The following is a 16,101-nucleotide window of genomic DNA, read 5'->3' on the forward strand; positions in this document are numbered from 1 at the left end:
TAGACAGAGCTTTCTGCACAGCCCTTGCACCCCTCCCTGCTTCTGGGAGTTTTGTCTCAGGTTTAACAGGCTTTTATATCGAACCTCATCCCTCCTGATCCAGACAACAGCCTGAGCTTGGCTGACAGGAATTTTACAGCCTGGAGGAAGGCAGGAGAGTGCTGGCAGCTGAGCAGGGCTGGAGGGTGGGATGAATTTTTCTAGGCTGAGTGTTTGGAGCTGCCTCTCCAAAACCCCTGCTGGGTTTTGGCAGCAGGGAGGTGAAGTCACCCTGTCATGCTGTCTTTGTCTCAGGCTCTGGGCGCTGAGCTGCAGGAGCTGAGCTTCCCAGTGAGTCAGGAGCTGGATGCTGTGCAGAGGATTGTGGCCAACCCCCCTGAAGAAGTCCCTGAGCAGTTGCTGAAGGCTTTGGAGAAGGATGCCAAGAACCTCCAGAAGTCTCTGAGCTCTGCGAGTGAAGTCCTGCAGTCCCGGCTGCAGAACCTTCGTGGGGCGGCAGAGGCTGAAAAGGTAGAGCTGACAACTTCCCCCCGCTGCCCCAAAACCTTCCCAAAATTCCTCCTTTAAACGACGAATTTCTGCTTTTAAGGCTAAAATCCTGGCCCAGCATGAGGCTCTTGAGGGCAGGCTGCAGGAGCTGCTGAGCTGGGTCTCTGGCACCACGGAGTCGCTGGATGACGGCGATGTCCAGCCGGCCACCGATGGCAGCAGCTTGAGTCACTGCCTGCAGCACTACCAGGTAACCATGGCAATGCCCCTAATCCTGCAGGCTGATGAACTTGCTGCCCTCTGCACAGAGGAGAAGCTTTTAATCCTGCTTCTCTCCCAGGGTTTGCCCTGAGCTTGTGCTGCCGGGTTGGGTGTTCTCTAAATTTGTTTCCATAATGCACAGCCTGGTTTGGTTGTTGGAACCTGCTCCTGTGCAGGGCTGTGGTGGTGGCTGAGATTCCTGTCAGGCTGCATCCTCTGGGAAGCTGCTCCATCACACCTGCCCTGGTCTCCATCACCTGTATGAGGACCCTAGTCTCCTTATCCACTTTCTAGCAATAAAGATTGTTTCCATGCCTGGTGGTGGCATCTTGGCATGGAAATCAGGGGATTGAAGACTTTGAGAGCTGGTGGTGGCACACGGAGTCACTGTGGCCAGGTCTGGGTCATCTTCAGACCCAAGGGCAGCCCTGCACACATCCAAGAAACCTCTTGGTGAGGTCCCTCCAGCGCCTGGTGCCAGAGGGAAGTTGGAGAATCCCAGTGGTGAGATGCTCTCCCCTCCATGCTGAGTGCTGTTTTGGGAGAGTTTGGTGTTTCTGGAATATATTTCATGTGGCTCCTGCAGATGGGAAGCAGTGCAGCACAAGCCTGGTCATTTTAGGGTCATTTTAGCTGCTTTTCTCTCCCATTCAGGAGCTGAAGGGGCCCCTTGCTGACACCAAGGCTGAGCTGGACGCCACTGCCTTCGACATCCAGCTCCTCATCTCGGAGCACGCCCAGGATTTAACCCCCCAGCAGAGCAGGCAGCTGCTGAGGCTGCTCAATGAGCTGCAGACAAACTTCAGGGACCTGTCAGAGCGTGTGACAGCACGGCTGGAGGTGCTGCAGGTCTGTCTCCAGCAAGTGGAGCAGACGGAGCAGGTGAAGGTTGTGAGACATCTCCTCCTTTGCTCGCTGAAGCGCTTCCCAGCCACAGGAACAGCAGCTAAAGCACCTCAAATTTGGGATTCCCTCTGCATGCCACGCCCAGTTCAGGAGTTCTCACTGCACATCATGAGCTTCCTCTAAAAGTCTTTCTTCTTCCTACCAGGCAGAAGGTTGCTTTGCTCCCAAAATGTGGAGCCCTGCCGAGGTCTGGGCAGCAGATATGGAATTGTTTGGGGCTGGGTGGAATAAAGCCTGTAATCACCCCCAGAATCCCTGTGCAGAAGGGCCACCCCAGCCATCCAATGTCCTCTTTGCACTGCACACATCAGGCATTGCTGTCCCAGGGAAACAGCTGGCAAGGACAAAAACAAGTCCTCAGATCTGCTGCGCTGCTGCAGCACCCAGCACTGCATGGATCCTCTCATCCCAGACAGGATTAATGTGTTTTTTTTATTAACAATTGCTCTCTGTAACTCTTGCCTGTCCTCTCTGGAGTGTGTGTGTGTATTAACCAGTTTGCTTTGCCTTTTCAGATTGAGTGTGCGCCCACCCTAACCCAGGAAGAACTCGCTTTGCAGCTGAAGAGCTCTTAAGAAGGCTCTTTCAATTTGCTTCTGTTGTTTTATCTTATGACTGGGAGAAACAGGCACAGTGTTTTGCACAAGTTTGTACATCACCTTGCTGAAATGCCCAGTGAAAGTCTCAGAAACCTTTTATCCCCCCTGGCAGAGGGGGACAGGGGTGTCACAGGGACTCTCAGGTCACATCATGCTCAATTGCTCAAACAGGCGCTTCTGTGTTGTGCTCTGGCAGCAAAGAGAGGAGCTGGATCAGCTACAGAAACACTTTCCCTCTCCAGGGCTCCCTTTCCAACCCCAAATCATTAAAAAATCCCTTCTTTGGGGCTGTCTGGGGCTCCACAGTGGCGCTGCCTGACCCAGGTCATTGTTGCCTCTCATTCCATGAGTTTCTGCTGCAGTTGAAATGTTTGTGAGGTGGAATGGAAAAGGCACAGAAACTCGTGGCTGAGTTTTCCTGGGAGAGCAGTGCAGCTCAGAGAGAAACCTCCAATGGTGACAAAGGTGCCACCAGCTCGGCAGGGACGTGCCACCTGCTGCAGGACAGGGAGCACCTGGAGAGCCACAAAGTTTTCTGTGCTGCATCCTCCCCTCCAGGAATTGCTCCAGCTGTAACCTCACCTTGCCTTTCAGCAGCGTGAGAGGAGGTGCAGGGCTGGCCCTGACTGTCCCCTGTCCCCTTTGCTGTGCCCACAGACGCTGCAGGAGCAGCAGGCAGCCCGGGCACAGAGCCTGGCCGAGCTGAGCCGCTGGCTGGGCCAGGCTGAGGACACCCTGGCAGAGCAGCAGAGAGCAGAAGGGGACCTGCCTGCCTTGCAGCAGAGGCAAAGCGATGTCAAGGTCGGTGATATTTGAAATTTGGGGGGCAGGGGTGGAGAGGTTTCACCTGGGCAGTGCCCAGAGCCTGATGGCATCACCCACCCAGGAGCTGCAGAGGAGCATGCAGAGCAGAGCCGCCTCCTTCGCTGGTGTCCTGAAGAGCACAGAGCAGTTCTTGGAGGAGAACAAGGCCAAGCTGGAGCCTGGGGAGCTGGCAGCACTGCAGCAGGACCTGCAGCGTGCCAAGGAGCAGTACCAGTCCCTGCAGGAGAGGACAGAGGTGGCCCAGAAGGAGCTGGAGAGTGCTGTGAGTGCTGCAGTGCAGCAGGAGACAGAGAAGGTAACGTGCCAGGAGCTGCAGAGCCTCCAGGCTTTGCTTGAGGGGGACTGTGAGGTCCTGGAAGCCCATCTGGGTGATGCAGCACAGAGCAGTTTGTGGTTCCTTCCTGGCTGTTCCTGGGTGAGGTTTCCCCCAGATATTTCTGTCATTAAATGCTTTGGGAGTTGCAGCCAGGGATGAGCTGGTTTGGAGGGAATGGGGGAGGAAAAGGTCCCTTACTCTGCCTTTGGGGTGACCCCTAATGGATGAGGATTGTCAATCACATCCCAGCCCTTTTGGGGTGAGAGCCCTGGGCTGTGTGAGGATGAGAAATTCAATGTAGCAGCGAGGCTGAGATTTTTCACAGCTTTTCTGCACCTTCCAGAGAGCCACAAAGGGTCTGGAGGTGTCTCAGGCATTTGCTGAGGCTGGGAAACTCCTCAGGGTTTGGTTTTTTTTTTTCTCCTTCTGCTGATTTTTGTCTCCCTCCCCCGTGCAGCAGTTTGCTGAACAGGCAAGAACTGGGTCATTCTTATCTGGAGCCCTTGTGCTTTCAGGTGAAAGCTGCCAAAGAGCTGGAGGAGAACAGCAACAAGATCGATTCCCTGTTGAGCTGGGTGGCATTGCTGGAGCAGAAGGGAGTGCTCCCAGAGTACAGACCACACCCTGTCAGCCAAGGCACAGGGACACAAGCAGGAAAAAGCACTGGGGATGTCCCTGACGGCCACGCTGTGGGAGCAGACAGTGCTGCTGAGAGCCTGGATGAGCACTACGAGAGGCTGAAGGTCAGCACTGACACCTCGTCCCCCCCAAAGCCTCCTGCCCCACGCCCTGTCCCTGCTGTCAGCTGGCTCTGAAACATGGGATTCTCCATGTGGGAAGCTCAGGCCCTGCCCAGCTTCCTGCAGGAGATGCAGAATGTGTGGTGGGCACATGCCCACCCTCAAGGTGGAATCAGGGTCCAGCAGGTGCCCGTGATGGCCACAGAAGGAGTCACTCTGTACTCCTGGGACATTCCCAGTTTTCCCCACCCTGCTGGTGCTTTGTCACAGAATCAAATGACCTTAAAGATCATCCTGTTCCACTCCCACCTTCCACTAGACCAGGCTGCTCCACTCTGCCCTCCACCCCTTCCAGGGCTGGCCCAGCCACAGCTGCAGGGGGCTGCAGAGACCCTCAGCGCCGAGCTCACCTTTGTCCCTGCATCTTTCAGGCGCAGCACCAGGAGCTGCTGTCCCAGCAGCAGGACATCATCCTGGCCACGCAGGCAGCCCAGGCTTTCCTGGACAAGCAGGGGCCCAGCCTGGCTGGGGAGGAGCAGGAGAGGCTGCAGGCACAGCTGGCCCAGCTGCGGGAGCGGTACCCGGCGTCGCTGGCGCGTGCTGAAGCGCGGCTCAAACGCGTGCAGCTCCTGAGGGAGGAGCTCCAGAAGTTCCTGAGGGACCATGGCGAGTTCCAGGCCTGGCTGGAGCAGGCAGAGCAGGACCTGCAGGGGATGTACAAGGGGGACAGCGACCCCGACTCCCTCAGGGGGCTGCTGCGGCGCCAGGGGAGCTTCGCGGAGGATGTGATCTCCCACAAGGGGGACCTGCGCTTCGTCACCATGTCGGGGGAGAAGTTTCTGGATGGGGATGCTGGGGATGCTGAATCCCAGCTGTTGATGTCCAGGAGTGTGGTGAAGAGCAAGCTGGAGGATGCCACGCAGAGATACACCACGCTGCACTCCAGGGTATGGGAAGGGCTGTCTTTCCCTCCTGTGCAGGGATGGCAGAGGGATATTTGTCCCAGCTGCCAGGACATTTATAGATTGTAGGACAAGAATTGTCTTCTTCAAGGCTTGGGTGACACCCTTGTCTTGCCCTTGGTCTGCATGTTACCCCTGGCAATTCATTTAGCCTGTGGCAAGATTGATTTTTTTTTAATTGCTTTTTATTTCTTGCTGATTCCCACGCCTTTTCCCACGGGCTGCTCAGTGCTCGTGTGCATCCCTGTCACCTCTCGTTGCTCCTTTGCAGTGCTCCAAGCTGGGCTCCCACCTGAACACCTTGCTGGACCACTACCAGCAGTTCCAGGAGGTGGCAGAGTCTCTCAGGACGTGGCTGCAGGAGAGTGAAGCTGCCCTGGGGAAGCTGCTCTCAGAGACGGTTTCCTCAGATCTGGCCGTGCTGCAGAAGCAGCTTGCCAGCACCAAGGTACACTTGGGGGATTTCCTGGGAAATGCTGGAGCCTGGATGGGAATTTGGCTGCTCTGAGCAGTCAGCAGCAGGGAGGAGCCTCGACCTGTTGGTGGTTTTTTTGCTGGTTGAGGGCAAAGATGCACCTGCAGATGCAGCAGGTTCTGTGCTGCAGGTCAGGTGGGAGAGGTGCTATGGGGCTGCAGTCACAGACACCCCAGAGGGACATAGAGGGGGACATTCCTCCCCCATGAGGGTGCCAGAGCACTGGGACAGCCCAAAGCCTCTGACCCAGCTCTGCCTGCAGTGTGGGGGTGGATTTTCCCATCATTTCTTAAGGATTTAGTGATGAAGTGCAGAGGATCCCTCAGAGGGTGTAAAAGGAGCCCTGAGCTCCATGAGTGTGCCAGTCCTGCCTGGGACCCACCTCTGATTTTGCCTTGTCTTGTGTGAAAACAGCAACTGCAGGGAGACCTGGCTGAGCACCAGGTGCCAGTGGAGAAGCTCCAGAAAGCAGCCAGGACCCTGCTGGACATCCAAGGGGAGCCAGCCCCAGACCACGGCCACATTCAGGAAACAACAGGTACAGAGCAAAGCAGGGAGGGCTGGGGAGAGTGGGAACGAGCCAGAGGGGGCAAAGATAAATCCCTTTTTGGGGGAATCTGGGGGTAATCACGTGGCAGTGCATCCTCAGGGTTTGCACGTGGGGAGGGATGTGGCCACTTGTGTTGCGTCCCCCATCTCACTGCTGAGTTTGGGGACAGGGATTTGTCATCACTGAGAGTTTTTAGGGAACCAAAGGTGGCCCTGGCTGCTCTCTGAGCACCTGGAGCTCTGTGCCACTGAGTGTCCTCTGTGCTGAACCCTGCAGATGCCATCACGAGCCGCTTCCAGAGCCTCTCCCAGCAGATGTCCGAGCGCTCGGACCTGCTGCAGAAATCCATTGCTCAGTCCCAGAGCGTCCAGGAGAGCCTGGAGAGCCTCCTCCAGTCCGTGGCTGAGATTGAGAAGAGCCTGGAGAAGGATCAGCCAGCTGTGCTCACCTCTGCCTCCATCCAGGACTCGCTTGCCACGAGTGTGGTAAGGCTGGGCCCTGCTCCCTCACCCCAAACACCCCAGAGCAGCACCTGCACCATGCAGGGGTAACTGCTGACTGCTGAAAGCACCAAAAAACCCTAAAAAAGGGATATGGGCATAACCTTTGTGTTTTCATGGAGTCACTGAATGGTTTGGGTGGGAGGGAGCCTTAAGCACCATCTAATTCCAGCACCCTTCCACTGGACCAGCTTGCTCAGGGCCCTGCACAATCTGGCCTTGGACATTCCCAAGGATGGGGCAGCTCCAGCATCTCTGGGCAAACTGGGCAAGGTCACAGACTTGTTAAAAATCTCCTTTTTTCTTTGCCAACAAGATTTCAGACACAGGGAAAAGCAGAGCATGTTGGGCAGGTCAGAAAGGAAAGGAAAACCCAGATCCAAAACTATTTTTCCCCAACTCTGGCTGTGTCAAAGCACCTGCTGCTGCTCCCGAGGGCAGCCCGGTGAGTTCTGCTGAAGAACCTTCCTTAAAAATCCCTCTCTGTCCTCGTGTGCTCCCCACAGAAGCTGAAGCAGGACATTGCCAGGCAGAGGAGCTGCCTGGAAGCCACCCGGGAGATGGTGACACGCTTCACCGAGGCCGCCGACAGCCCCGCGGCCTCCGCCCTGCAGGACAAGCTGGCCCAGGTGACAGAGCACTTTGGGAGGCTGTGCCAGCAGCAGCAGGAGCGGGAGGACGCCCTCAAGGGCCTGCTGCCCAAGGTGGAGCAGTTTGAGCAGCTGTGGGAGAAGCTGCAGCAGTTCACGGAGAGCAGGACGCGGGTGTTGGCCTCCGGGAATCAGCCGGACCGAGACATCGCTCACTTCTCCCAGCACATCCAGGTGAGGCCCTGGGAGGAGTTCCACCTGCACCAGGGCTCTGAGGAAGGGTCCAGGCTGGCAGGATCCAGCCCTTCCCAGCTGTGGGAAAAAGGGGATGGTGTTTCCCAGGAGCCAGGCTGGTTTTCAGGTGGGGTCTTTTAGGATCCAGTCCAAATGTAGTAGGGTTTTACCAGTTAAAGATTCCATGGGGTTAATACAGCAAAATATCCCTGTGAGGGTGGTGCAGGAGTGCCAGAGACCTGGGAGGTGTTGGAGCCAGAGACCTGGGAGGTGTTGGAGCCAGAGGCCTGGGAGGTGTTGGAGCCAGAGACCTGGGAGGTGTTGGAGCCATCACTCTCTGGTAGAGCTTGGGAGCTCATGGAAGTGGCTCCTGCTCTCTCCTGGTGATGTTCTTCAGCCTCCTGAGGGCTGGAGTGTTTTAATCCTGGAATGGTTTGGTTTTTGGTTTGGAAAAGACCTTAAAGATCATCTCATTCCAAGCCCCCTCTCAGGGACAGGGACACTTTCCTCCAGACCAGGTTGCTCAGGGTTGCCTTGGACACTTTCAGGGGGGCTGTGGAGCTCTGCAGGATTCCTCCCTCTGGCTTCCCACAAGTGTCCTGCTGCAGGGGGTGCTTCATCCACTCAGGAATGCTGGAAGATGACAGGAAACCAGACACCTGTGCTGTGGCAGGGGTTGATTTGGCTTGGTCTAGGGCATCCCATCCCATCCCATCCCATCCCATCCCATCCCATCCCAGTCACCAGCACTGGGGGCAGTGGGATTTGCCCCTGCAGCTGCTCCAAGTGTTTGCTGAGCTGCAGGAGCAGGTGGCAGTGAGCTGTGCCCAACATTTGGCACTGGTGCCACATGTGGCACTGCCCACAGAGCTCAGCAGGGTGTGGGACTGCCCAGCTCATCCCCTCTGCTGCTGGGCACCATGGTCAGCATCACCCTTGGCTCTTGGCAGGAGCTGAACTCGGAGATGAGGCAGCACCAGGAGGACCTGGCCACCCTGGAGCACCTGGCTGAGGAGCTGAGCTCCTGTGGCTTCACCCCCAGCTCCTTCCAGCAGCAGGAGAAGCTGCAGAGCCTGAAGAAAGATTTCCTGCAGCTACAAAAGGTGGCAAAAGACAGGTGAGTCCCAGGGAGGGGAGCTTGGGGGTGGCTTCGTGGTCCAAGCAAGGCCCTGTGGAGATCTCCTTTCCAAGGAGGGGGGGCATGAGCCAGCTCTTCCTGCCACCCTCCTCCCACGCCAGGATCCTGAGGCAGCTCAGCTCCAGCTGACGCTTTAAAAAAAGCCTTGGCTGGGGGCGTTGTGAAAAATTCCTGGTGCTGCAGCAGGAGCAGGAGCTCTGCATTTCCCAGCTCCAGCCCAGAGCATCCTGCTGGCTGCTGGGAGGATGGGGAGCAGCCTGTTCCTGGAGTGCCCTGGAATGGGGATCAAAGGGAGCTGGAGCAGGGTCAGAGCAGCAGCATCCCTGGGAGCCACACCTCTCTGGCAGCATCTCCAAAATCCCTGGGGGATGCAGGGAAGGTGGTGGGGAAAAGCAGCTGAAAGTCCCAAGAATCCCCAGGAATTCAGGGCTGTGCAGGCTGCACAGGACGAGCCAGAGGGGTCTGTGACCCCCATCTAGGGGCTGCCTTGTTCCTCCAGGAGGGGCTGGATGGATGGAGCTGTGGCCAGGGAGGAGGGGCAGCACAGCCTGGGCTCCCCAGGGATGCAGGTGCCTGGGGGGACACGGCATGAATGAGCCCTGTCTTCCCAAAAACCTCTCTTTTCCCAGGACAAAGAGCATGGGCAGGCTGGCAGTGGTGGTCCCGTGGCTGTTGGCCACCACTGGAGTGCCCAAAAGTGCCACCAGCCAGGATTTGAGGGGGCCAGCAGCAGTGAGGGGCTGGCACTGGGTGCATCCCATTTTGTGCTGTTCCCAGGCAACATAATAATAATAATAATAATAATCATAATCATAATAATAATGGCTCCTAGGGACACAACTGTGCCACTTTCAGGAGGGGGTAATTGCAAGGCAGAGCACGAGCTCTGACTCTCCAAAACCTTTTCACTCCCAGAGAAAAGGATGCCTCATCCTGCCAGGAGCAACTGGACCAGTTTCGGAATCTGGTTGGCGCCGTCAGGAAGTGGCTGAGGGAGAGTGAAGGCAAAATTCCACCTGCTGAGACCTCCCTGGGCACCCAGGAGCTGCAGCTGCACAGGCAGCAGATCCAGGTGGGAGCTGGAATCCAACTGGGAAAGCCTTGAAATGCTGGAATGTGAAATCCCAGGAAGCAGAGGCTTGCTGATGGTCTCAGCATGCATCCAGTGGCTTGCAGAGCAGGGAGCAGTGGGAGAGATTTCTTGGGCACTGCCTGGCTTCCTGTCACTCCCTGTGGCTGCTCTGGTTGGGATTTAGGAGTGGGAGACCCGAGCACAGTGGGTTTTTCTGAGTGTTGCCCGTGGTGGATGTGGAAGGTGGCCTCCTGTCACCCGAGCCCCCGCCGTGCTCCAGCAGAGGGATGTGATAAATCAGGATGTGCTGGGGTTTGACTCACAGGCAGAGCAGCTCTGCTGAGTCACCCACAGCCCTCACACCCCACAGCACCCAGGACTGGGCTCAGCCAGGCTGGAGGGGGAGGAGGGATGTCCCCAGAATGGTGGGAGGGAGAAGGTTTCCTTCAGCAGACCCATTCGTTGGGAAGAGCTTTTTTTGCTGTTTGGTTCCCCCCTGGCAGAAATAAATGTGTCACAGCCACTTCCCCCAGTGCAGCCACGAGCTGCTTCCCTGGCTGCTGTGTCCTGCTGTCACCACAGAGGGGACAGGGGAGGAAGGAAGGGCTGTGGCTGGGCAAGTGTGGCCTCCAATCCCAAACTTGGCTTTTGAGCAGGATCTCCTGGAGGAATGGAAGGGGAAGGGGCCCCAGGTGGAGGAGATTGGTCGCAGAGGGACCCTCCTGGAGAACCTGATCGTGGAGATTACAGCCCCCAACACCCCTCCCAAGGCAGGTGAGTTGTGGCCAGCCCTCCTGAGGACAACTCTGCTGTCAGCACTGCATCATCTCTGAGCCTGCCTTCAGCAAAAAATGGGGTTATTTCCCCCTTTTAACCAAACTCAGAGTGATCTGAGCATGGTGAGGCTCAGCCCAGTGGTTGAGTCACTGGCACTCATTGCTTCAATGCATCATCCTAACCTGGCTTAATTAACTGTAGCCTAACGAGCTCTGAATTGCCCTGTGTTTGCTGTGGGGACACAGATCACTCTCTGGTAGAGCTGGGAAGCTCCTGGAAGTGGCTCCTGCTCTCTCCTGGTGATGTTCCTCAGCCTCCTGAGGGCTGGAGTGTTCTAATCAACCTCCAGCCTTTGGGTTTCATATCTGGATGACATTTGGGGCTGTGATAGTCAGATGTGATTTACTGGTCTCCCTTTTGGCTTCAAGTCTGTGAAGCAATGAGATTATGTCTGGTTCATTTGGAAACCAGCTCAAAGATGTCTTCCAGCTTGTGAGAACGAGTCCCTGGACTCTCATCGCTGATGGGAATTTCTGGGAATTTATGGTCTGGATTTGTTTGTTAGGATTAAGTTCATGAGCAGTTCTCAGGGAAACCATCAGGAGAAGTGAGGAGAGGCTTGTGAGTGACCAAAGGTGCAGCCCCCTATGCCCATGAAAGCTTTAAATATGTGGTTAGAAAAGAGAGACTTCCCTGGAAATGTGAATCTCCCCTTGGCTGTGACATCTGGTGTCCAGAGAAGGGACACTGGTGCATCCTGCACCTCTGGGCAAAGACAGCATGAACACAGAGTTTGAATACTTTCATCCCAAAAAAAGGAGGATATGGGGGAGTTAATCCCTTCAGGGAAGGCATTCAGCAGTTTTATTGGGTGTAAGTCACAAAATTATGCTCAGGGTAGCAGCTTCCCAGGCGTGGCAGGACACCTGCAGTCCCCAGTACTGCAGCCATGCAGGAGCCACATTATCCCTGCTCTCATGTTGGGATGCTGGGAGAGCTTCCCAGCTCCAGAAGCTTCAGAAGCTCCAGAAAGGCAAGAACAGCTCCAGGAAAATGAGGGGAGCAGGAGGAGGAGAGATAAAGGGGCTCCAAACCAAATTAATGCCCCGTGCTGGGCAGGTGGGCAGTGGAGGCACCACCTCAGTGCTTGGTGGTCTCTGTCATGCAGCAGCCATTCATCACTTGCTGTCTGCATCCCTAACACTTCTATCTTGTCCCTCTTGTCCCTCTTGTCCCTGTCCCCTCTGCCCAGGTGCCACTCTGCCCACTCCAGGAGCCTCAGGAGGCAGCGTGAACGGATACCACACCTGCAAAGGTGAGCTCGCTGTCAGCACCACCGAGCCACCCCCTGTCCCCTTTTCATCCGTGCATTTCCATTCCCTGGAATGCAAACCTCAGTGTGACACTGCCAGCATCCCAGCAGAAGGGAAATGAGCTTGGCAAGGGGCTGGGAATTCTCAGCTGCTGCAGTGGAGGGTGGAGGTCGGGCTGAAGGACGGAGAGGAGCAGCCTTGGGGAGTGACAGCACCCTGACACCTCGTCAGGTGGTGTTAGGAGCTGATAAATGGGAGATCATTTTAAGGCCTGCAATTAAATTTATTGGTTCTGTGGGATTATAACAGCATCCAACCCTCCAGTTTGAAGAGCAATTTTAATTATTGCCCATTATCTGCCGTTAGTTCACCGGTTCAACGAGATAATAGGTGCATAAAAATGGCTTCATATCTGGCTGCCAAATTATTTAACCTTGTTTTAGCAGTGGCTTAATGAAAAAGGGGCTCAGTTGGCATCAAGATCACCAACAGAGCTTTGTTTGTAAACTGTCAAAGGGCATTGGGGGGACGAGTGGAAAATCCCCCGTGGCAGGAGAGGTGAGGATGAGCAGGCAGAGCGTGGCCTCTCGCTCTCCATCTCAGCTCTCTGTGCCTGCCTGGGGCTGGGCTGGAGCCTGACAGTCTGAGGTGGAGGACAGGGCCAGTGGTGCTGACCCCGGGCTGGTTTTGGGCTGCAGATCTGACGGAGATCCAGTGCGACGTGTCGGACGTGAGCCGGCGGTACCAGGCGCTGGGGGCAGCGCTGCAGGAGCGCCTGCAGCAGCTCTCAGCCATGCTGGACAGCATGCAGGAGGTGCAGGAGGAGGCCAGCTCCATGCTCAAGTGGCTGGAGTCCAAGGAACGGATGCTGTCCGAGCTGGAAGCCTCCTCCTCGCCCACCAAGACGGAGACGATGAGAGCCCAGGCTGAGCACAACAAGGTGATTGCTCTTCCCAAAAAAAATTTGGGTTCTCCAGGGTTGTAATTCTTATATTTGTAAATAGTTGCCTTTAAATATCTGAGGTATGGGACATCTTCCCTCTATAGCTACAGGGCTAGAAATTCTTTAAATGAAAGAGTGAATAGAAGTAGGAAACTAGAGCAAATTCCTGCATAGATCTATGGCTGATGTGCTGGAGTAGCAATATAAACTGTATGCTTCTGAAAAAAGATTGACTCTTAGCACAGAGACAGGATCACAAAATGGCCCTGGGCTCACAGGATCACAAAATGGCCCTTAAAGATCACCCAGTTCCACCCCTCTGCCGTGCATCTCCCAAAGGATCCCAGAGATGGGCTTTACTGCACAGGATTAGCCACCAGGGTTTGCCCTGAGTTAAAGAAGGGCATTCCCAGACACAGTTTTAACCTTCTATTTTAAGGGAAATACAGGCTGGATATCAGGAAAAAGTTTTTTACAGAAAGGGTGATAAAGTTCTGGAATGTTCTGCCCAGGGAGGTGGTGGAGTCCCCATCCCTGGGTGTGTTTAACAAAGCCTGGGTGTCCCACTAGCTACCAGGGTTGAGTTGAGATGTTAGGGCTGGGTTGGACTCGATGATCTTGAAGGTTTCTTCCAACCTGGTCATTCTGTGAATTCCAGGCAGAGTCATGGAGCAGCAGCCCAAAGTTCCCCTTTGCTTTTAGACCTGTTGAAGTCAGGCTGAGGGAAAAAGAGATTACTTGGAGCCCTTGCTGCTGAGTCACTCCAGCTTCTCCTGGAAAGCAATTCCCAGCCTTTCCCTGCCCTTGCAGCCAAGTTAGGTCACAATAGTGCTAAAAAACTGATTGAACTAAAGAGCAAAGAACAGAAATCATCCAGCTCCAGCTTGTAGGTGCTGCTTCGTTCCAGCTCATTGATTCTTCTGCCCTGTACCTGAGGAAGTTCAAACCATTCTTTTCCAGGCATTTCTGGCTGAATTGGAACAGAATTCTGGGAAGATCCAGAAGGTAAAGGAAGCACTTTCTGGCTTGCTGGAGAAATATCCAGATTCCCCAGAAGCAGCGAACTGGAAGAAGATGCAGGAAGACCTGAGTAAGTGCCTGAAGCATTAATGAGGCTTCTGTCTCCCAACATCACGTTAGACGTGGCTCAGGAGTGAGGGGCAACCCCAAAGTCACGCCAGAGCAGAGTCACTTCTAATTAGAATTCAGTAAATAGCAAACCTATCTCTGAGCTGTCTGGTGTGGAAGGTGTTCCTGAGATGAGCACTGTCGTGATTAATGGAATCTCTGTGATGGATTTTAAAGGATTGCCTCCTTAAATTGCTTCTTAAAAAAAAATAGAGGTTGGGGGGAAATGTGTTAGCAGCACAGGTTGATTGTTTTGATTAAAAGCTTCACTGCTTGATATAAAATTCTAGTCATTAGTGAGGCTGCCCTAGGTAATTAAGTGTTGACTAAACAAGGCTGTGTGTTCAAAAAGAAGCCCAGAGATTCCCTCCTTTGAAGCAGCAGGAATGTGTTGACTCCATCCAGGAGATCTGAGCGTGCTGTGTGAGGACAGGTACACATGAGAGAATCCTCATTTCTCAGGCCAGGAGTGTGAGATGGCTCACCCAAGGTCATGGCAGCAGTGACCAGAGCACAGAAATCCTGCTTGCAGGGTTTTCCCCTAAGAGCTTCCAGGAGCTCCTAGGAGAAAGCCACTGGATTTGGGTAATGGAGAGTGGATAGAGCCACGCTAGGTAAATTGGAAAACAGAGATTTCCCATGGGGAAAACCACAGGGAGGGGAAAACAACCTTGGTGATGGAGGGGTGGGCTGGCCAGGAGCTCGACCACGGCCAACAGAGGTGGTGCTTCAGATTGCAGGTGGGAGAGGGCCAGCCAGGCCACGGCTGCACGGCAGCAGAAGCTGGAGGAGTCAGCAACCCAGCTGGCCACGTTCCAGGCCACCGAGGCCCAGCTGAGGCCCTGGCTGATGGAGAAGGAGCTGATGATGAGCGTGCTGGGCCCCCTCTCCATCGACCCCAACATGCTGAACGCTCAGAAGCAGCAGGTGCAGGTGAGAGGGGTTTGTGCCTTGGTGGTGGGCGCTGGATGGAGGAGAGCATCTCACCCAGGAGGGAGGGGGAAGGTTGTGCTGGTCTTGAGGGCACTCTGAGACAAGTGAGGGCTCAGAGACCTCATGGCTCCTCTTCCACGTCCTCCAAACCCTTCTGAGCCCAAAGGTTGTGCTGGTCTTGTGGGCACTCTGAGACAAGGGAGGGCTCAGAGACCTCATGGCTCCTCTTCCACATCCTCCAAACCCCTCTGAGCCCAAAGGTTGTGCTGGTCTTGTGGGCACTCTGAGGTGCAGTGAGGGCTCAGAGACCTCATGGCTCCTCTTCCACGTCCTCCAAACCCCTCTGAGCCCAAAGGTTGTGCTGGTCTTGTGGGCACTCTGAGACAAGTGAAGGCTCAGAGACCTCATGGCTCCTCTTCCACGTCCTCCAAACCCTGCTGAGCCCAAGGTTGTGCTGGTCTTGTGGGCACTCTGAGGTGCAGTGAGGGCTCAGAGACCTCATGGCTCCTCTTCCACGTCCTCCAAACCCTGCAGACCCAAAGGTTGTGCTGGTCTTGTGAGCACTCTTAGACAAGTGAGGGCTCAGAGACCTCATGGCTCCTCTTCCACATCCTCCAAACCCCTCTGAGCCCAAAGGTTATGCTGGTCTTGAGGGCATTCTGACATGCAGTGAGTGCTCAGAGACCTCATGGCTCCTCTTCCACGTCCTCCAAACCCTGCAGACCCAAAGGTTGTGCTGGTCTTGAGGGCAGTCTGAGACAAGTGAGTGCTCAGAGACCTCATGGCTCCTCTTCCACGTCCTCCAAACCCCTCTGAGCCCAAAGGTTGTGCTGGTCTTGAGGGCATTCTGACATGCAGTGAGTGCTCAGAGACCTCATGGCTCCTCTTCCACGTCCTCCAAACCCTTCTGAGCCCAAAGGTTGTGCTGGTCTTGAGGGCACTCTGAGACAAGGGAGGGCTCAGAGACCTCATGGCTCCTCTTCCACATCCTCCAAACCCTTCTGAGCCCAAAGGTTGTGCTGGTCTTGAGGGCACTCTGAGACAAGGGAGGGCTCAGAGACCTCATGGCTCCTCTTCCACGTCCTCCAAACCCTGCAGACCCAAAGGTTGTGCTGGTCTTGAGGGCAGTCTGAGACAAGTGAGTGCTCAGAGACCTCATGGCTCCTCTTCCACATCCTCCAAACCCTGCTGAGCCCAAACTGCTGTGAGTAACTTGAAAAGGGTGCAGTGCTGAGCTCCCTTCCTGCGCTGGATTGACTCAGCAGTGAATCACTTGGCCCCTCTTGGAGAGTGAAATTGCTTTAAACAAGGCCTGTGCTGATGCTCTGCAGGACTTGCTAATGCTGCCCC

At 55.2% G+C, this 16,101-nt stretch overlaps 1 protein-coding gene across 12 annotated transcripts in view; it reads left to right on the forward strand.

Moving 5' to 3' along the window:
• The window catches only part of MACF1 (microtubule actin crosslinking factor 1), a 144,346-nt gene that overhangs the window by 72,377 nt on the left and 55,868 nt on the right, over positions 1-16,101 (forward strand). For 8 of the 12 annotated variants that reach the window (XM_059868557.1, XM_059868560.1, XM_059868559.1 and 5 more), the window contains exons 38-55: positions 295-510; positions 590-739; positions 1,405-1,638; positions 2,913-3,056; positions 3,142-3,375; positions 3,912-4,139; positions 4,568-5,083; positions 5,370-5,546; positions 5,988-6,111; positions 6,400-6,608; positions 7,130-7,447; positions 8,398-8,564; positions 9,501-9,657; positions 10,314-10,431; positions 11,687-11,749; positions 12,446-12,687; positions 13,651-13,780; positions 14,552-14,751. In XM_059868557.1, coding sequence (XP_059724540.1) covers positions 295-510; positions 590-739; positions 1,405-1,638; positions 2,913-3,056; positions 3,142-3,375; positions 3,912-4,139; positions 4,568-5,083; positions 5,370-5,546; positions 5,988-6,111; positions 6,400-6,608; positions 7,130-7,447; positions 8,398-8,564; positions 9,501-9,657; positions 10,314-10,431; positions 11,687-11,749; positions 12,446-12,687; positions 13,651-13,780; positions 14,552-14,751 — 3,627 coding nt within the window. The remainder of the gene's footprint in view (positions 1-294; positions 511-589; positions 740-1,404; positions 1,639-2,912; positions 3,057-3,141; positions 3,376-3,911; positions 4,140-4,567; positions 5,084-5,369; positions 5,547-5,987; positions 6,112-6,399; positions 6,609-7,129; positions 7,448-8,397; positions 8,565-9,500; positions 9,658-10,313; positions 10,432-11,686; positions 11,750-12,445; positions 12,688-13,650; positions 13,781-14,551; positions 14,752-16,101) is intronic. The other 4 variants (XM_059868565.1, XM_059868568.1, XM_059868569.1 and 1 more) reach the window with 2 other exon arrangements.

Source organism: Haemorhous mexicanus, chromosome 27 (genome assembly GCF_027477595.1).
Source record: "Haemorhous mexicanus isolate bHaeMex1 chromosome 27, bHaeMex1.pri, whole genome shotgun sequence".
Taxonomy (NCBI): Eukaryota; Metazoa; Chordata; class Aves; order Passeriformes; family Fringillidae; genus Haemorhous; species Haemorhous mexicanus.